Source organism: Mesoplodon bidens, assembly GCF_964165515.1.
Source record: "Mesoplodon bidens genome assembly, chromosome: 10".
Taxonomy (NCBI): Eukaryota; Metazoa; Chordata; class Mammalia; order Artiodactyla; family Ziphiidae; genus Mesoplodon; species Mesoplodon bidens.
In genome coordinates this window covers 1,837,177-1,854,534 of record NC_138172.1, presented here as the reverse complement: position 1 = coordinate 1,854,534, position 17,358 = coordinate 1,837,177, and the positions used below count along the sequence as shown (strand labels likewise).

Here is a 17,358-nt window from a genome sequence, read left to right as displayed (position 1 = left end):
AGCGGTGCAGGTTTGCTGAGGGAATGAGAGCAGCTGGCAGGCGTTGAGTCTTTGCCCTTAAACCACCCTCCTTTTGTAGGAGATCAGTGAGGCCGGAGGGTCTGGGTGGATTACCCGGCTGTTGCCTAGTGTCAGGTCTGAGGTGGCCGGTGCACTTCTGCGGGAGGAACAGCCCTTACAGAGCAGAAGTCCCTGGTTTCCTCTGCTGGGCTTTTAAACACAAGCCAGGTGTTTTGCCAATTTTGTGCCTGAAATAGACCTGTAAAGCCTATTTTTAAAAGACAGGCCTCAACCCTTAGAGATTCAGGTTTGGCGGGGAGGGGGAAAGGTGGGGCCTTGGAAAGTGTTCTGGTGCCCACCGAAGTTTCAGAGTGACTAGTGTGATCCATGGCAGTTTTCCTGATGGTTTTTCAATTTTTGCCCGAAAGTATGGGCCGTTAGTAGGACTGCGAAGTAAAGAAAATTTCCCGATTTCACCCCTACGAGAACCTGGTGCCCTGGAGTCGTGGTTCCCGCTGTACGGAGAAGGGGCTGCGGGCCCCCGGGTCGCATCTAGGGCCTCTGCCAGCCTGCACCCTCGGGACCCTTCCCGGCCCATTCCCGACGTTCGCCCTGGGAGGGAGTTAACCCCGCAGGGGAACGGCCCACACGGAGGACGAGTCCCCGAGACAATCAGCGGCTCCTGCTTGGGCTTCAGGAGAGTCAGGTTCCGCAGTCCCAACCCTCTGCAAGATGCGGGAGGGGAAGAAGCCCCAGCGCTAGGCGGAACCGCCGGCCGCTGGGGGGCGGGGCCGGCCTGTTGGGGGCGGGGCCTGGTGCGGGGATCGCGGGCGCGCGGAGAGCGACGCGGCCGCTGCGTCTGAGGTGGAGGTGAGGAGGGGACAGGCGGACGTCCTGGCGGGCCTGATGGGGAGGCGAAGTGGGACGGACGGGGTCTGAGCGGGGTTGAGTGGGGCCGAGGCGGGATGGGAAGGCGGCGGGCCTGAGGGGGAAGTGAGACCGGACGGGCGGCGGGGGTGGGGGTGGGGGTGGGGCGCGGTCCTCGGGGTCAGCGGTCCCGGAGGGAGCGGGGTGGAGCTGGGGAGGCCGGGGCCGGCTAGGCAGGGGGAGCCCCCGGCTGAGAAGCTTCCTTTCCTCGCCCGGCCGGGCGTCGGGGCGGGAGGTGTCCCTGTGAGCCCGGCGCGCGGGCCTGGGGTGGGGGTAGGGCGGGGCGGGGCGGGGCGCGGAGGGAGACCCTGGGGGCCGAGGCCCGAGACCCGCGTCTGAGGCGCTCGAACCCCGTCCTCGCGTCCAGGGCCGCGGTGTTCGCAGCGCCGAGGATGTGCGGGCGGACGTCCTGCCACCTGTCCAAGGAGGTCCTCTCCCGGGCCTGCGCCTACCGGGACCGGCAGGGCCAGCGGCGGCTCCCAGAGTGGAGGGACCCGGACCGGTACTGCCCGTCGTACAACAAGAGCCCGCAGTCCAGCAGCCCGGTGCTCCTGTCCCGGCTGCACGTGGAGAAGGTGAGCGCTGACCTGCCCTGCGCCTGTGCTGACGCCTCCGGGACGGGTCACTGTTCCTGGGGCCCCAGCTGAGTGCTGCTCTGCACGAGGCGCGCCAGCCCTGGTGCCTGCCCGGTTCATATGCATTTGAAAACACTTTGGTAGCGTCTTTCAGACCTCACTGATCATCAGGGACTTTTCAATATCTTAAAAAGAAAAAAAAGGGATTTCCATGCCCCTTATGAGTCCAGCGAAGCCAGAATCTATGGGTTTAGGGCAGGATTAAGACTAGCTAGTCTAAAAACACCTCTGACGTTTCTTGAACGTTTAAGTTTCTATTCTTTCTGCTTGCGTGTTCAGTGTTTTTATGTTTGTCTTTTACTGAAGCTAGGAACAGAGGTATTTGGCTTGGTATTCTGAAGTTTAATTGCATTCTTTATCTTTGTAGAATCTACTTCTCTAGTGTTGGAGTGGCCGATAATTTATAATCATGTTTTGGTTCTTGGCTTTGTCTCCTGAAAGAGACGGAGTGTGTGTCTGTATGCATGTATACCTGCAGTGTAATAAAAATGCTTCATTCCAGAAATTAGTAATTTTTCCATGTCTTAAATATTTTAAATATCCTTGATATGTTATTTAAAATCCTGATTGTTTCCATCCTGGATTTTTATTCTGTCTGATCCATAATGCTTAAGTCACTTGATACAGTTGATTACACCCCTGCTGCATGCTCTTCAGAACTGTTGTGATAATGTGGTAGTCAAAAAAGATTCATTTTTCCGTTATGGGGATCAGATTATTTTGAGAAAAAAAAATACCAGGTGACTTTGATCTTTTTGGTTGAATGAAGCCATTTACATGAAATAGTTTATTCTCGAGCCATTTTTAGTGGATGCATACTTGTTGAAACTAAAAAAACTTTTTTTAATGAGAGGCAAATCAAAGTAAAATCAATATCATGGGGAACCTTGACTGGGAAAGGAAAAAATAAAACGTTTCAGAGGGAGGCATAATTTGAAGAGACAGAAGGATTAACTGTTTGAGGTTTCTTATTTTTTAGCCTCGGTTCTCTTTGTTCCACGTCATTAAAATTATAGAATGAATGTTAGCTGGAAGAAAACTTTAACAGATGTAAAGACAGAAGTGTAGAAAGATTGTGAGTGGTCCTGGGTTACCCAGTCAGTGAGGGAAGAGCTGGTACCGAGGTCCAGTCCACTGTTCCCACTGCAGTGGATACTTCCTGGAAGTAGGAACGGGGAAGGTAGAGCCCCTAAGCACAGCATAGCCCTCCTCTTCTGTCAGTGGTGTCAGTTTGCTGATGGAATGTTTTAACTCCACATCTCTAATAAATTTTATAACGATTGCTAGGGGTCTCCTAATTTTGATAAATATTTGAGGTTTCATTTATCTGAAAATGAAAATAGTAAATTGTAAAGCGAAAATAGAACTATTTCAGATCACTAATCCGTATCATCAATGTCAGCGCATGTGTATAGATGGTAACATTTGCATTTGAAGCCACTGACTTGCAAATTACTTCCTCTTTCATTTATCTACCCCCAGTGCTACTCGCTGTTCAGGTTACAAGTCCAAGAGGGTGGAGGAAAAGATGACTAATATTGAGCAATACTTTCAGTATTTTGGCTTAGAAGCCGCTTTCTAGTCATTGCTCCCAGTATGGGGCAGCCCTGTATTTGGGTTTGGTTTACAGTTGTCCGTTGAACACACTCAGGTTAAAGGTGATCAGTGGAATTTGTACGAGCATGATTTCTCAGCCTTGGCACTATTGACATTTTAAGTGGGATAATTGTTGTGGGAAGCTGACCTGTGCGTTGTAGAATGTTCAGCAGCGTCACTGGCCTCTGCCCAGTAGATGCCAGTTTTCCCGAGGTCATCATAACCAAAACCGTGTCCTGACGTTGCCAAATACCCATTCGATACACCCACTCGATGCCAGTGGGCCAGCCCTCACCCCCGGGCTCGGTGAAGTGAAGGTGGGGGGGGCGGTGTCAGAATTGCCCCATGTCCAGAACCTCAGATTTAGAGTTTTGTCTTGTAAATTTCTGATGGGAGGTTGTTTAGTTGGCTGTGAGATAATGTTATCTCTTATTTTCATTTATGCTTTGTACAGGGGCCCTTCTGCTTGGAAGGCACATTTGACACATTTGATTATGGAAGGGAAACAGGATTTACAAAAGCTCTGTGTTTTCACACATTCTTTCTCTTCCTTCCTTCTCTACCCTACCATTTCTTACAGGGCCACCTTTTCCTTAGTTATCCTGCGAGCTCATTTATTGGTTTTAAAGGCTGCTTCTGTCTTTAAGGAGGAAGAAACACATATATGTATATATACATACAATTGATCCTCATTCTTCGTAGATTCTGTGTTGGTAAATTTGCCTACTTGCCTACTTTGTAACCCCCAAAATAATACTCATGATGCTTTTGTAGTCAGTCATTCGTGGACATACAGAGTGGTGAAATATTCAAGTTACCCAAATATGTATTCCTAACTGAGATCAAGTAAGATGAAGTTCTACTTTCTTGTTTCACTTTTTATACTATAAACAAGTGTCTTTTTTGAGATCTGTTTATTGCCATGTTTTTTGCATTTCTGTGCTTTTTGTTGGTGATCTTAGTGTTTAAAATTGTCCCCAAGCATAGTGGTAAAGTGCAGGCTAGAATTCCTAAATGCAAGAAGGGCATGATATGCCTTACAGAGAAAATACATGTGTTAGAGACGCTTCATTCAGGCTTGAGTTACTGTGGCTGCTGGTCATGAATTCAACATTAATGAACCAACAATATATGTTAAATAAAGTGTAACATATAATAATAAATACGTTAAACAAAAACACACAGAAGACAAGGTTGTATATTGATCAGTTGATGAAAATGTTGTCACTATAGGTTCCTGGCAACGTAACGGTGTTTCCCCTAAGAGCCGCAGTTCAGTGTTCCCTACCTTCAGTGTTCGTGGCAACTTTGTACAACCTACCTGCCATGTATAACAAGAATGGCTCTGTGTTTTGTGTGTGTGTGTGTGTGTGTGTGTGTGTGTGTGTGTGCGCGCGTATGGCAAGGGGATTCACTAATACAGGCAAGATTTTGAAAGAAGTGGGACAGGATCCTGTGAAGAGCACAGTGGAGGAATTAGCTTTAAACAAAAGGGAAGCCCGGAACTTTCCTGGTGGTCCAGTAGTTAAGACTCCGCGATCCCAGTGGTAGGGTCCCGGGTTCGATCCCTGGTCAGGGAACTAGATCCCGCATGCCGCAGCTAAAGATCCCACGTGCTGCAACTAAGACCCGGTGCAGCCAAATAAATTTAAGAAAAAAAAAAAAAAGGGAAGCCCTTCTAAGACACTACTACTGACGATTCCCCTCTTGGAATTCCATCCTTTCAACTTTTTTCATCCTGCTTTTATCTCTCTAGGAACTTTTTGTTGGACTGCACTTTTTCCTCATTTCTCCTTTTTGTTTTTGTACCCCCAGGTTTGATCCTGTGATTGATTTGCTCTCTAAGAAACTTTATCCTAATGGCTTTACCAGTCATATTTGTATAGAAGACTTTGCTGTTTCTTTTTCATCGTAACCTCAAAAAATATTAAACTACAATTAGTGTGCCTATTCCATGCCACACATCTAACCTCATAAGTAGCGGAGAAGGGACTTTTGAACCAGGGTCTTCTTACAAAGGCCATATTCTTTCCTTTATACCAGAGGTTGGCAAACCATGGTCCTCAGACCAAATTTGGCTCACTGCCTGTTTATTATTTATTTATTTATTTATTTTTACAACTTTATTGGAATATAATTGCTTCACAATGGTGTATTAGTTTCTGCTTGATAACAAAGTGAATCAGTTATACATATACATCTGTTCCCATATCCCTTCCCTCTTGCGTCTCCCTCCCTCCCTCACTGCCTGTTTTTTTTTTTTTTGAAGCAATCTGAGTCTACAGCGCCTTTATTTTTGTTTAATTATCTTTCACTGCCTGTTTTTATAAATAAAGTTTTATTAGAATACAGCCATGCTCACTTGTTCTTTGGCTGCTTTCAAACTACCAACGGTGGCAGAGTTGAGTTGAGTTGCAGCAGAGACTGTGTGGACTCAGAAAGCCAAAAATATTTACTGTCTGGTCCATTACAGAAAAAGTTTGCTGACCCATTCTCTATACCATGCTGCCTCTCTCCTAAGCTTTAACTCCACATGCTTGTTGGACATAGTAAACCTCTGTCTGTGGATTTTATTCTAGAACTAACTCAGAGCAACCTTTATATTATGTTCACCAGTGAGGAATTAGGACAGGGCATTGCAGGTATGGTTTGTCTCTTCCCTGGAGTCTGGGGCCTCAGCTGAGAAGGCATTGGGGCTAGAATCATCTAGAGCAGGAGGCAGAAAACTAGGGCCCTCTGATCATTTTTGTAAATGAAATTTTATGGGACAGGGCAGCATCCATTTATCTATTGTCTATGGCTGCTCTGTCCCTATCATAGCGTTTATAACAAAGACTGTGACGTCTACAGTACTTAATATTTAGCCTTTTAGAGAAAAGTGTACCAACATCTGATCTAGAGGCATCTTCACTCTCTTATCTGGCAGTTGATGTTGGCTCTGAACTGGGGCTTTTGACCAAAGCCCCTACATGTGGCCTCTCCACAAAGCCTGGGCTTTTTCACCAAGGTAGCTGGATTTCTTATACGGCAGCGAAGGCAGTGTCTCAGCAAACAAGGAGGAAGCTGAAAAACCTTTTCTGACTTAGCCTTAGAAATCATGCAGTGTCACTCGTGCCACATTCTGTTGGATAGAAGCAGGTCACAGGGCCGTCCAGATTCAAGAAAAGGGCACATAGGTCCCCCACACAGCTCTTGATGGGAGAAGCGTCAGAGTCTTCGGAACCATTTTTCTAAGCTGCCACAGACTTCCCGCTGTCATCTGAAATTCAACGTGTGATCTTTCCCCACATCAAACCTCTTTTCGGATTTTTGTCTTTTGTTCAATAGCATCATCGTTATTTCAGGCTTCTGGGCCTGCAGACTTAATCATCCCTGTTTCCTTTGTCCATTTGACAGCACAATTTCTTCCCTTTTTTTTTTTTTTCTATCTTTTGAATGTCTTTTATTCTCACTACTGTCACCAGACGTACTGCACCGCCCTAGTAGAAGCTAAAATGCACTGTCTGCTCACTGGTGTCTTCCAACTCAGTGCAGTACACCTTGAGAATAGAGTGTGTGTGTGCGCGTGCATTTGAATCTGTAGATTTCATCAAATTGTCAAGGGGCCAGTTACCCCAAAAGAGTTTAACAACCATGTGTTGAGGGTGAGGCCCCAAGACTACCCCCACGTTTGGCGATGCGTTGGAAGGACTCAGCATATGACGTGGCTAAGGTTTATTACAGTGAAAGCATACACAATAGAATCAGCAAGGGGAAAGAAACGAGAAATCTGGAGAAATTTATGCACAAGCTTCCTTATAGTCTCTCCTTCCTGTGAGGGGACACACCAAGCATGTTTTCTCTCCAGCAGTGAAAAATGTGGTACCTTTGTGCGCTGTTTCTGCCAGGGAAACCCATTAGAAACTTAGGCCCAAGGGTTTTGTTGGGGGCTGGTCACGTAGGCACTCTCTGCCTAGCAAGTACCAAAATTCTAGACTCCTAGAAGGAAAGCAGGTGCTCAGCATAAACCTCATTTTTTGCACAAAGTAGGTATAGTGTACCATCCTTATCAGTTAGGGAGAGGTGGAAACACTCAAAATCCAAGTTCTCAGATCCTAACTGGGGGCCAATCCTGTAAGCAGGCCTTCCTAAAAATAGCATCCTCAGGCTGGCTATAACTTGCCTGCACAAAAGCACTTCCTGCACATTCTTGACACGGCCCCTAATTTCGTATCTGGTCTTTCCTCGCATCTCTTCTCTGTCTGATTCCTGTACCTCTTGTGGGAGCCAATCCAAGATCCACCTCACCCTATTCCCTCCCCTTCTGCCCCTCGCAAGGAGCTGATGATACTTCTCCATTCCATCTCTGCAGAGCATTCTCCACGGAACTTTTCCGACACTCCTTGTACCACTTACATGGCCCTTAGCCTATAGTATCTTGTTACTTCATATTTTTAATGTCTGTGCGGCCTCACAAGTTGTAGTGCAAGCCCTTCGAGGTTAAGCACCTTCCATGTGCCCCCATACTACCCTATGTATCCCTCAATCATAGCATGTACCTTTTTGTATGATGGTTGCCTGTAACGTGTGCTTCTTGAGAGCTGGGGCCATGTGAAGTGCAGGGCCTAGGGCTATGTCTCTCCTGCAGTAGGCACTAATTAAAAGTTTACAGAAGTTAAACCTCTTTGTATCCCCCATCCTACCCAAGCAGAATGTCATACACTAATAAATATGATTGCTAGAGAACTCAAATTACTCACATCATGATACATCATTATAATTGTTTTCAAGTAGAATCTTTCCCTATTAATAATCCTCTTTGTATTTTGATACTAGTAGTAATGTAATGCATGTACTGAACTAGGTTTTCTAAATTTCATTATGATCTCCTCACTGGATCTTAACCTTTTTCGTGGCAGGGCGCAGACTCATCTGAGCGTGTCATTGCTCCCATGCGGTGGGGCCTGGTTCCATCTTGGTTTAAAGAAGCTGATCCTTCCAAGCTGCAGTTCAACACTAGCAACTGTCGTAGTGATACCATAATGGAGAAACGGTCCTTTAAGGTAGGTAGCTGGTCTAGGGAAAAGGCACATATTCTGTTATTTTATCTAACAGAACTATTAGCGCTTTATATACCTGAGAATAGTTCCAAGTGTGTTCCCAGTTATTAATGTAGAGTGTTGTTCTGTTTATTACTGTATGACAGAGCATGCCAAGACAGCAGTTTATTATTTCTCATAATAAACCATGGGCTGCCTGGGCTCAACTAGACAGTTTTTACTCAACCAGAGGTTCTCATGTAGTTCTAATCAGATGACAGCTGGATGTCCCAGGTGGCTTCTTAACCATGTGTGACACCTCAGCTGGGATGAGTAGAACAACTGGAGGCCTTTCCATGTGCCTGCTAGGGGGTGTCAGGGTGGTCAGGCATCTCACATGGCATCTGGCTTACCCAGACTTCACCATCCAAGACAGTAGGGCAGGAGCTGCAGGGCTCTGTGACCTTGCCTTGGAAATCATAACAGTGTCACTTCTGCTGCGTTCTGTTGGTCATACAGAGCCAGCCTGACATCACTGAGGGACGGGACCGCATAGCATGTGAATGTTGGTAGGCGTGGTTCTCCGTGAGGCCAGCTTTGGAGACTAGCTACCCCAGTGCCTGTTGCCTGCTATGTACATTATTTAATCTTTTCACCATCTGTGTAAGTGTGACTTTATACATAAGAAATGTGACATACAGAGGAATTAACTGCTCTGAGGTCACACATCGGCAGATCTGAGATTTTAAGTCTGTGAAACATGTTTCTGTCACTAAGACCATATCTTGCTCATGTTTTCCCTCAGGTGCCTCTGGGAAAGGGAAGGCGCTGTGTTGTTTTAGCAGATGGTTTCTATGAGTGGCAGCGATGTCAGAGAACAAACAAGACGCAGCCCTACTTCATCTACTTCCCCCAAATCAAAACAGAAAAGGTATCATCAGCAGTGTGTATCTGTGTCTGTGTCTTCGTGTGTTTGGTATGTTCTCTGAGCTTCTTGGATTTTTGGTTTGATGTCTTTCCTATTTTTTTGAAAATTCTCAGCCATTATCTGTTCAACTATTTCTTCTGCCCCATTTTCTCCTTTCTGGCATTCTAATTATATATGTGTTAGTTGGATATTGTCCCATAGTTTTTGGATGTTCTCTTCTGTATATTTCATTCTTTTTTCTCTGTTTCAGTTTGAGTGATTTTTATTGACCTGTTTTTAAGTTCATTCTTCCTTCTTATTTCACTGAAATTGCTTATCTGCCTGTTCATGCGTGTTGTCTACCTTTTCTATAAGAGCTATAATATATACATATATGTAATACATAGCTAATATATATATATATATATATATATATATATATAGTAATTACACTTAAATTCCTGTCTGATAGTTTCAGCATTTGGGAAATGTAATCTCTTGAGTCTGGTCCTGTTGATTTGTATATATCTTGGCAGTTCATTGGTTATTTTTGGCTTTTTGTATGTCTTATAATTTTTTATTGATTGCCAGACATAGTAGATAGGACAGAGACTGAGATCAATAATATTTATGTCTGGAAATGGATATGTTTATTCTTTTTTTTTTTTTGGCTGTATTGAGCCTTTGTTGCTGCGGGCGGGCTTTCTCTAGTTGTGGCGAGCGGGGGCTATTCTTCGTTGCGGTGCGCGGGCTTCTCATTGCGGTGGCTTCTCTTGTTGCAGAGCATGGGCTCTAGGCGCGTGGGCTTCAGTAGTTGTGGCTCGCGGACTCAGTAGCTGTGGTGCAAGGGCTTAGTTGCTCTGCTGTATGTGGGATCTTCCCAGACCAGGGATCGAACCCATGTTGCCTGCATTGGCAGGCGGATTCTTAAACCGCACCAGCAGGGAAGTCCCTGTTTATTCTTTTATTAGGCCATTAATGTCCGAGGTTGAGTTGATACTGTCCGGAGCTGAACTGGGTTTGGTTTTGTTGTGCACCCCAGGCTTTAAATATTTCTCTGCTGTCACCTTGTGTTTAGGGTAAGGGTTGGTTTTCCAGAGGGTTTTTCTCAATAGCCCTGTTCCCTGCAGCTGTTGTTACTTCCCTTTGAGCCTGTGCCTTCGAGAGGATCTCTCCATGCTCTTGCCCGTCCCCCGGAAGTAGACTGCTGTTGCTTGTCCTCTGGTGTACAGGGAGGTGGAAAGAGCTCTCCGCTGTCTTGGTTCAGTCTCAGGCTTAAGCAGAACTGTGTCCCCAGCTCTCAGGCTCAGGCTTTCTCAGTGATCCTGCTCCTTCTCCAGGGGCTAGAGGGTTTTTTCTTTTGCCCTTTTCCAGCCTCAGGGGGTCTTTACCTGTATCTTAGGAGGATAGGATTTATCACTTTTCCCCTGGCCCCTTAAGCTTTTTGTTCCTTAGAGGAGAAGTGCCCAGGTAAGGCTTCTCACCATCCCTGAGGCAAAAGAGCTCCCCATGTCGAGCACGCTTTGGCAAGGAAGCTTTCTCCAGTCTCCTGCCCCCAGTCTCTCTCGTGAGCACCTGTGGAGGGTGGTCTGCAAGCTGAGGCAAACTTCCCTGATGTCTGCAGCCCCCAGGGGTTCTGTGCCCTCAGGCTAGCCCACACTCTGCATCGAGCCATTTGTTGATAGTTTTATCTGAGTTCTTACCTGCTGTATGAAGGAGGCCGTGTTTTCCTTCTGTCACCACTGGGAAGCCAGTACCGGTGTCTCATCTCTTGGGTGACCCTGTCTTTCCATAAAGTTCAGGCTAATTGGTTGCCCTGTGACCTCAGTTCTCCGATGAGTTTAAGTTACGGTTATTTAGATTCTCTACCTTTTTTTTTGTTAGGGTGGAGGTGACACTTTCCAGCTTTCTGTATTCTAGGCCTTGAGTGAACGTTAAATGGCAAGTAGGAGTTGGCGTGATGAAAAAGGGAAGGAAAGACCTTTGGGGCAGAGGAAAGTTGCTTCTGCGAGATACAGGGGCATGAGATTGCATGAGGGCCCCATTTAGAAATAGCTGGGCTTAATTCAAGTTAACATTGTAATTGAGAGCCGGAATGATGATCCAGATCATGGAAGGCCTGAATATCCACTGAAGGTGTTAAACTGTATTGTGAAAGCATTAAGGAGCCATAAATCTATTGCTTCAGTGAGTATCTGCCACCAAGCCTCTTTCCTTCTGCGACAGTGGATCAAGAGGACCCATGCTAAAGGCATGGGCTGAATTCTAAAACGATTGCCATGCTCTCAAGTCTGTAATAGTACCCAACCTGCAGGGGGGAAGGCGGCTGCTGAGTATCTAATCTACCATGGATTTTGCTTCCAGTCAGAGAGCATGGGTGCTGCAGATGGCCCTGAGGACTGGGAGAAAGTCTGGGACAACTGGAGGCCGCTGACAATGGCCGGGCTCTTTGACTGCTGGGAGCCCCCGGAGGGAGGAGACTGCCTGTATTCTTACACCATCATCACAGTGGATTCCTGCAAAGGCTTGAGTGACATCCACCACCGGCAAGTCACACTTCTCATGCCTGGGTCCAAAAGGATTCAGGGCAGGGTTTGTCCTCTTTGCTTTTAGATAGGCAGCTTCTGTACGCACAGATTTAGAGAGTAGGAAACTAAGACAGTTGCTTCACAAAACACAGTTTGTGTTTGGCTGTAACATGACATGCATTCCTAAAAATCACCACACTATGCAAAATTGCACTATGAAAACCATAGGACTTACGGGAAACGTGGGACTAAGGGGACAACACTTAAAAATTTTGTCAGTGACACAGTAAAACAAAAAGAAAATAGGAATCTAGTAAAAACAGTACTATCGTTCCATGCATTAAGTGGTTACGAGGTACGTAGATATTACAATAAATGTGGCACTTTACCTTAGAAAGACCTGAAACTGACTTGTGGAAGTGAGTGTCGGAAGAGTTGCAGCTTGTGTTATTGTGCAGTGGTAGAAGGAAGATTCTGCAAAACTATCATCTTTTGCAGTCTTAAATCCTGGGGCATGTTCTTCTGCCTTTGAAACATGGTTCCTTCGAGGCGTGCCTTTATAATAGATACGTATTTAATCAAAACTGAACATTTTGGTCCAATGTCTGGCCTCCTCCAATTAACTTCAGTATCACTGGTGGAAATTCCTTAGCAGCATCTTCATCTGTGCTCATGTCTTCTCCCAACAGCTGAGAGCTCTGGAAATTGCAGCAGGGTTTGAGGCCACCAAAACAGCCATTGCTAGTGCTAAGAGGAGCCACCTCTGTGGTATCTTTGTGGTCTGTGTGTGCAGAGAGGGCATTCTCTTTGTGGGAAGGCTTCCAGTTTTTCAGTTTTTTTACTGTTCGGCTCTCAGTCCACACACTAAATCTTTCCATTGCTCTGTTCCTTCAGACCTGGCTGGTATTGACTTTACAACACTTCTTGCAATTGTTCCAGCCGTGGATGTTCCTTTTTTCCCAGCCCTGTTACTGTTGTGGATCCTTTATGTCTGTTGCTCAGGAGATATCACATGTTCTCTTCTTGCTTTCAAGACGCTTTATTATTATTTCAAGCTTCTCGTCAAGACTTACACGTTTTTTGTTTGCGTGCACTGCTTAGCGTGTTTGAGCCAGGAAGCTTAGACATGTCTCAGGTGTTGAATGAATAGTTTTTTTAATATAGAGAAAAGTTTACAAATGCAAAGTAAGAGCAGAACACAACTTTGGAGGATAATATGCAGTGAGCCAAGGTAGCCATCAGTGTTTGAGACGTGTGCATTTTGTGTACTCTTACAAGGCTCAGTTCAGCGGGGTGCAGTTTTCTGTGTTCACTTTGTGTTTCTCACAGACAAAACCGTATATAAGCAAAGGCAAAATTTGCGTTATGTTCTAATAGATCAATCACATTGGAACAGATTTTCATTTTAAAAACAAGCGTTACGGGACCTCCCTGGTGGTCCAGTGGCTAAGACTCTGCGCTCCCAATGCAGGGGGCCCGGGTTCGATACCCGGTCAGGGAACTAGGTCCCACATGCATGCCGCAACTAAGAGTTCGCATGCTGCAGCGAAGATCCTGCACAAGGCAGCAAAGATCCTGTGTGCTGCAACTAAGACCCAACGCAGCCAAATAAATAAATAAGTAAATAGTTTAAAATATATTTAATAAAAAACGTTAGCAGATCTGACTGTACTTGTGTAACACTTTCACGGTTTTTGCCGGATATGAGTGTCCTCAGAAGTAATTTTATGATCTTTTGCTGAAAAGAATGCAGTGCTGCGCATACTGGATGACCTGTTTTAGCCCTCTTGTCCTAAGCGTTCTGTCTGAAATGATGCTTTCATGGGATATAATAGTTCTAGTTTTTGCTAATTCACCTTAAAATAAATTCCTCTTTCATCTAATCTAAGATTTTGTACCACTATTTTATACATTGTTAAGAAAAATAAAGAGCTGCCAATTATTGCCATTAAACCGTGATACAGTGCAGAGATGCCATTCATCATAAAATGCATCTGGATTTAAAAGATCTTAAAATACCCTTTTTAAAAAAATATTTATTGATTTATTTAAACTTATTTGGTTGCCCCAGGTCTTTGTTGTGGCATGCAAACTCTCAGTTGCGGCATGTGTGTGAGATCTAGTTCCCTGACCAGGGATCGAACCTGGGCCCCCTGCATTGGGAGCTTGGAGTCCCAACCACTGCACCACCAGGGACGTCCCTTAAAATACTTTTTAAAAGTACATGTTTGGAGGAATTCCCTGGCGATCCAGTGGTTAGGACTCCGTGCTTCCACTGCTGAGGGCCCGGGTTCGATCTCTGGTCGGGGAACTAAGAATCCCATAAGCCATGCAGTGCAGCCAAAAAAATAAATTAAAATAAAATGTTTGACTTATTGAAGTAATAATAATTATTAAAATAGATGTTAACGCATTTATCTCCTATCTGTACCACCCACCAATGAAGTGTGTACATTCTTTGCATTGGCCTAGAACATAAAATCGGGGGCTAAACAAGGGATCTTTTCCTAACATCTGCTGGGTACCAGGAGTCATCTGAGGCAGGTTCTTTGCTTTTCTGAGCCATAGTTTCCTTTTGTTCACAATTATGTAAATAGCTCTTTCTTAGATAAATCTGCCATGGGTGATAAGGCTGGAGAGTATTGTTGATAGACAAGTTTTCCAGGGTTTATTTTCCCTTTAAGTCTAGGCTGGAGTGTCGTAAAGGTCACCAGTTTGCTAGCGTGTACACTGGAGTGGATCCACTCATAGCACGGGGTACTGTCTTTGCCATCTGACTCTGTTAAGCTGGGTCTCCTGGTGTTGAGTTTTGTGCCCATGGGTGGGGGGATGGGGGGGACACCGGGCAGCAACTGACACGTGAGGCGTGGAGGGAGGGAGGGTGAGCTGCTGCTTGGGGCAGTTTGCGCTTCAGCTGACCGGGCCTTCCCCCCCACACCCCCTCTCTCCACCCCCCCACCCCCCCCCCACCCCCACGGCTCCCAACCACTGTCTTCACCTCACGAGCTAGGATGCCTGCCATATTAGATGGAGAGGAGGCAGTCTCTAAGTGGCTGGACTTTGGGGACGTCTCAGCTCAAGAAGCTCTGAAGTTAATTCACCCCACAGAGAACATCACCTTCCATCCAGTCTCTTCCGTGGTGAACAACTCCCGAAACAACACTCCTGAGTGTCTGCTTCCTGTCGACTCGCTGGTCAAAAAGGTAGGGGCCTGTGACTACGGTAGTCCCTTCTGAGCTTTCTGTCTTCTGTCACTGTGACCTATTAATTTTATGCCATGACCTTTCACAATCAGAGATTGAATACAAACCACCCCAAATTCACCTTCCTCGTGCACGGCAAGGTGGACCAGAGCAGTGACTCTCAAAGCTGGCTGTGACCCGGGAGTCCTCAGGAGACCTGCTTCAAAATGTAAATGCCAGCCTCTGTCTAGACCTAGTGCTTCAGTATTCAGGGCTGGGCTTGGGCTTCTGTATCTTTAAGAAGCTGCCTTGGTGGGTCTGATAATAACCCAAGTTTGAGGACTCCTAATCTAGAGGGTGATTGTGAGAAGGACAAAGGAGCCCTTGACCATAACTGTGTCTCTCGCCAACCAGATGTGTGATTTATGTCTGTTTTCTGCACCTCTGTTTTCCCAGCTACAAGATGGAGGAATTCCAATCCTCATTCTCCTTCAGGGGATCTGAGAAGATTCCTGTCGTGAACTTTAACTTCTTAGAATTGGCAGGGATCCAGATGATGTATTTTGAAGGGAAGGTGAACAGGCAAGAGGCCTCAGTGAGAAGGAAGTTCCAGAGCAGAAGCTGGCCCCTGCTGGTACCCGGGGTGAAGGTTTAGGAGTAGCAACTGTTTGTAGGTGGCATAGAGGGACCTGAAGTAAGACATGGGTCTGAGTGTTCCAAAGTAGGCATCTTAGGGTACCTGAGAAGTGTGAAGGACAATGATGGCTAGAACAGCTGCCCCCTTCCCCACTTTTCTAAAAGTTCATTAAGTGTTCATACTCACTGTCAGTGTCATCTTTTTTCTCTCAGTCTGTCAAACTCCTGCACCCCCGACACTTTTTGTCATTACCCGTCTCTAAAAATGTCATTGTATGTATTCCTTTTGCACTAGACACGGCCCCATTTCTGCCATGGTCTTTCCTCCGGAAGAATTCACATTCTGGAGAGGTGGCATCGTGTGAACTCAGAAGCTTCAGTCCGGGGTTGGCAAAGGTGTAGAGGAAGCAGAGGGAGCGGGGCTGGTGGGGGGCTGTGCGGAGGGCAGTGCCGGGGGAGAGAGCTGCGCTCCGGCCCTGCGGCTCCCCACCCCACCCCACACCGCCTGGTCCTGCTGAAGCACACGCTTTTCCCTGACACGGCTTCATTGTCTGCCCGTGTTTGGAGTGCCCAGCAGCCCTCTTCTCTGGCTGGTCCCACACACCTCTGGGAAGCCTCCTCTGAGAGCTGCTCCCTACTCCTTGCAGCCCTTGGAACACACTCTGCTCCTCTCGTCCCACTCCTGATAAGGGGCCCCATCTGGCCCTTGGTGACATTTTCCATGCCTAGGTCAATACCTAATGCCTCTTTCCCCTCTTTCTTCCCTTGGAGTTGGCCTGTTTCCAAGAGCTTGAGCTGGTGGTTTGAGCTTTTCCTTCTTTCTCCTAGGAGCTCAAGGCAAGTGGCAGCGGCCAGAAGATGTTGCAGTGGCCGGCCACAAAGTCACCCAAAAAGGAAGACACCGAAACACCCCAAAAGGCAGAGTCAGATGTGCCCCAGTGGTCCAGCCAGTTCTTGAAGAAGAGCCCGATCTCCCCCAGGAGAGGCGGCGCTGACCTCCTGGCGCGATGGCTGAAGCGGGAGAAGGAGGAGGAGCCTGTGGCCAAGCGGCCTCACACCCAGTAGCGCAGGACTTACAGAGGCCAAGGCCAAGGTGTGCTGCGCTGAATACCAAGGTGATGACAGGTTGGGGGGGGGGGGGTGTTGCTTGGAGGAGGTATAGCACAGTGTTAACAGTTGTGGCTTCTTGGGGGAGTGGCTGTCCTGACTGTGACCGGGAACCCCTAGTGGGGGGGTGGGCAGCCTGGGAAAAGGGAGAGGTACCACCATCAACTCAGGATGGGGGGCAGGGGGACCTTGTGCCCACAGCTCTCTCCTGGTAGCCCGGGGACCTTCCCTCAGAGTCTGACCCTGCTGGCAGTTCTCAGCGTGACCTGGTACTGCTTAGCAGAGGCTGTTTTCTGTTTAGCCTTCGGGCTCTTTCAGTGCTTTGGAATTAAGTTCTTAAAACATTGTATTTTTTTCTGAATAAAGTGTTTGATAAACTGTTTACATTTCAGAAAATGCTGCTGGTGGGAGGAACTCTGGATCTCACTGTTTTCTCCTGGCATAGTCCTAGGGAATGGTTTTGTCACAATGTGGGGCACTAGGATTTTTGTGGACAAAACAGCCTTTCCGGAGACAACAAAAAGGCTTGGTGGGGCGCTCTTTATTGAGTCTCTGTTTACTCTTAATACTTGGAAGTTGCCCGAATCTTTTAGCTTAAAACCAGCCAGAGTGCCTGCCAAACACGAGGGGTTGCAGAGGCCGAGACCCCTGCATGGGGAGCGCAGGATCTGGGTGCGAGCCTTGCCCAGATTCGCGGCCTCTGGGTGGAGCAGGGCACGGAGGGTGACACGGGTTTGGGGGCCATCCGCCCCAGCCTGGTCAGCGCCCCCGCGGTTTGTTCTGCAGGCTCGTCCCAGGCACCAGTCACTCTGTAATTAGATG

At 46.9% G+C, this 17,358-nt stretch overlaps 1 protein-coding gene across 1 annotated transcript; it reads left to right on the top strand.

The window, feature by feature from the left end:
• The first annotated feature begins 806 nt into the window (after positions 1–806).
• HMCES (5-hydroxymethylcytosine binding, ES cell specific) lies at positions 807–16,880 on the top strand. Its single transcript, XM_081245217.1, has 7 exons — positions 807–870; positions 1,295–1,502; positions 8,057–8,200; positions 8,982–9,107; positions 11,448–11,629; positions 14,622–14,814; positions 16,258–16,880. Exons 2-7 carry the CDS (start codon positions 1,320–1,322, stop codon positions 16,492–16,494), a joined length of 1,065 nt encoding a protein of 354 aa, XP_081101343.1. The 5' UTR covers positions 807–870; positions 1,295–1,319; the 3' UTR covers positions 16,495–16,880.
• The last annotated feature ends 478 nt before the right edge of the window (positions 16,881–17,358 follow it).

Excerpts from the sequence above, each read along its gene's own strand:
- HMCES (XM_081245217.1), top strand. The coding sequence starts at position 1,320 with ATGTGCGGGCGGACGTCCTGCCACCTGTCCAAGGAGGTCCTCTCCCGG. Across the intron at positions 1,503-8,056 it reads CCCGGCTGCACGTGGAGAAG|GGCGCAGACTCATCTGAGCG; the intron begins GTGAGCGCTGAC and ends TTTTCGTGGCAG. Across the intron at positions 9,108-11,447 it reads CCCAAATCAAAACAGAAAAG|TCAGAGAGCATGGGTGCTGC; the intron begins GTATCATCAGCA and ends TTTTGCTTCCAG.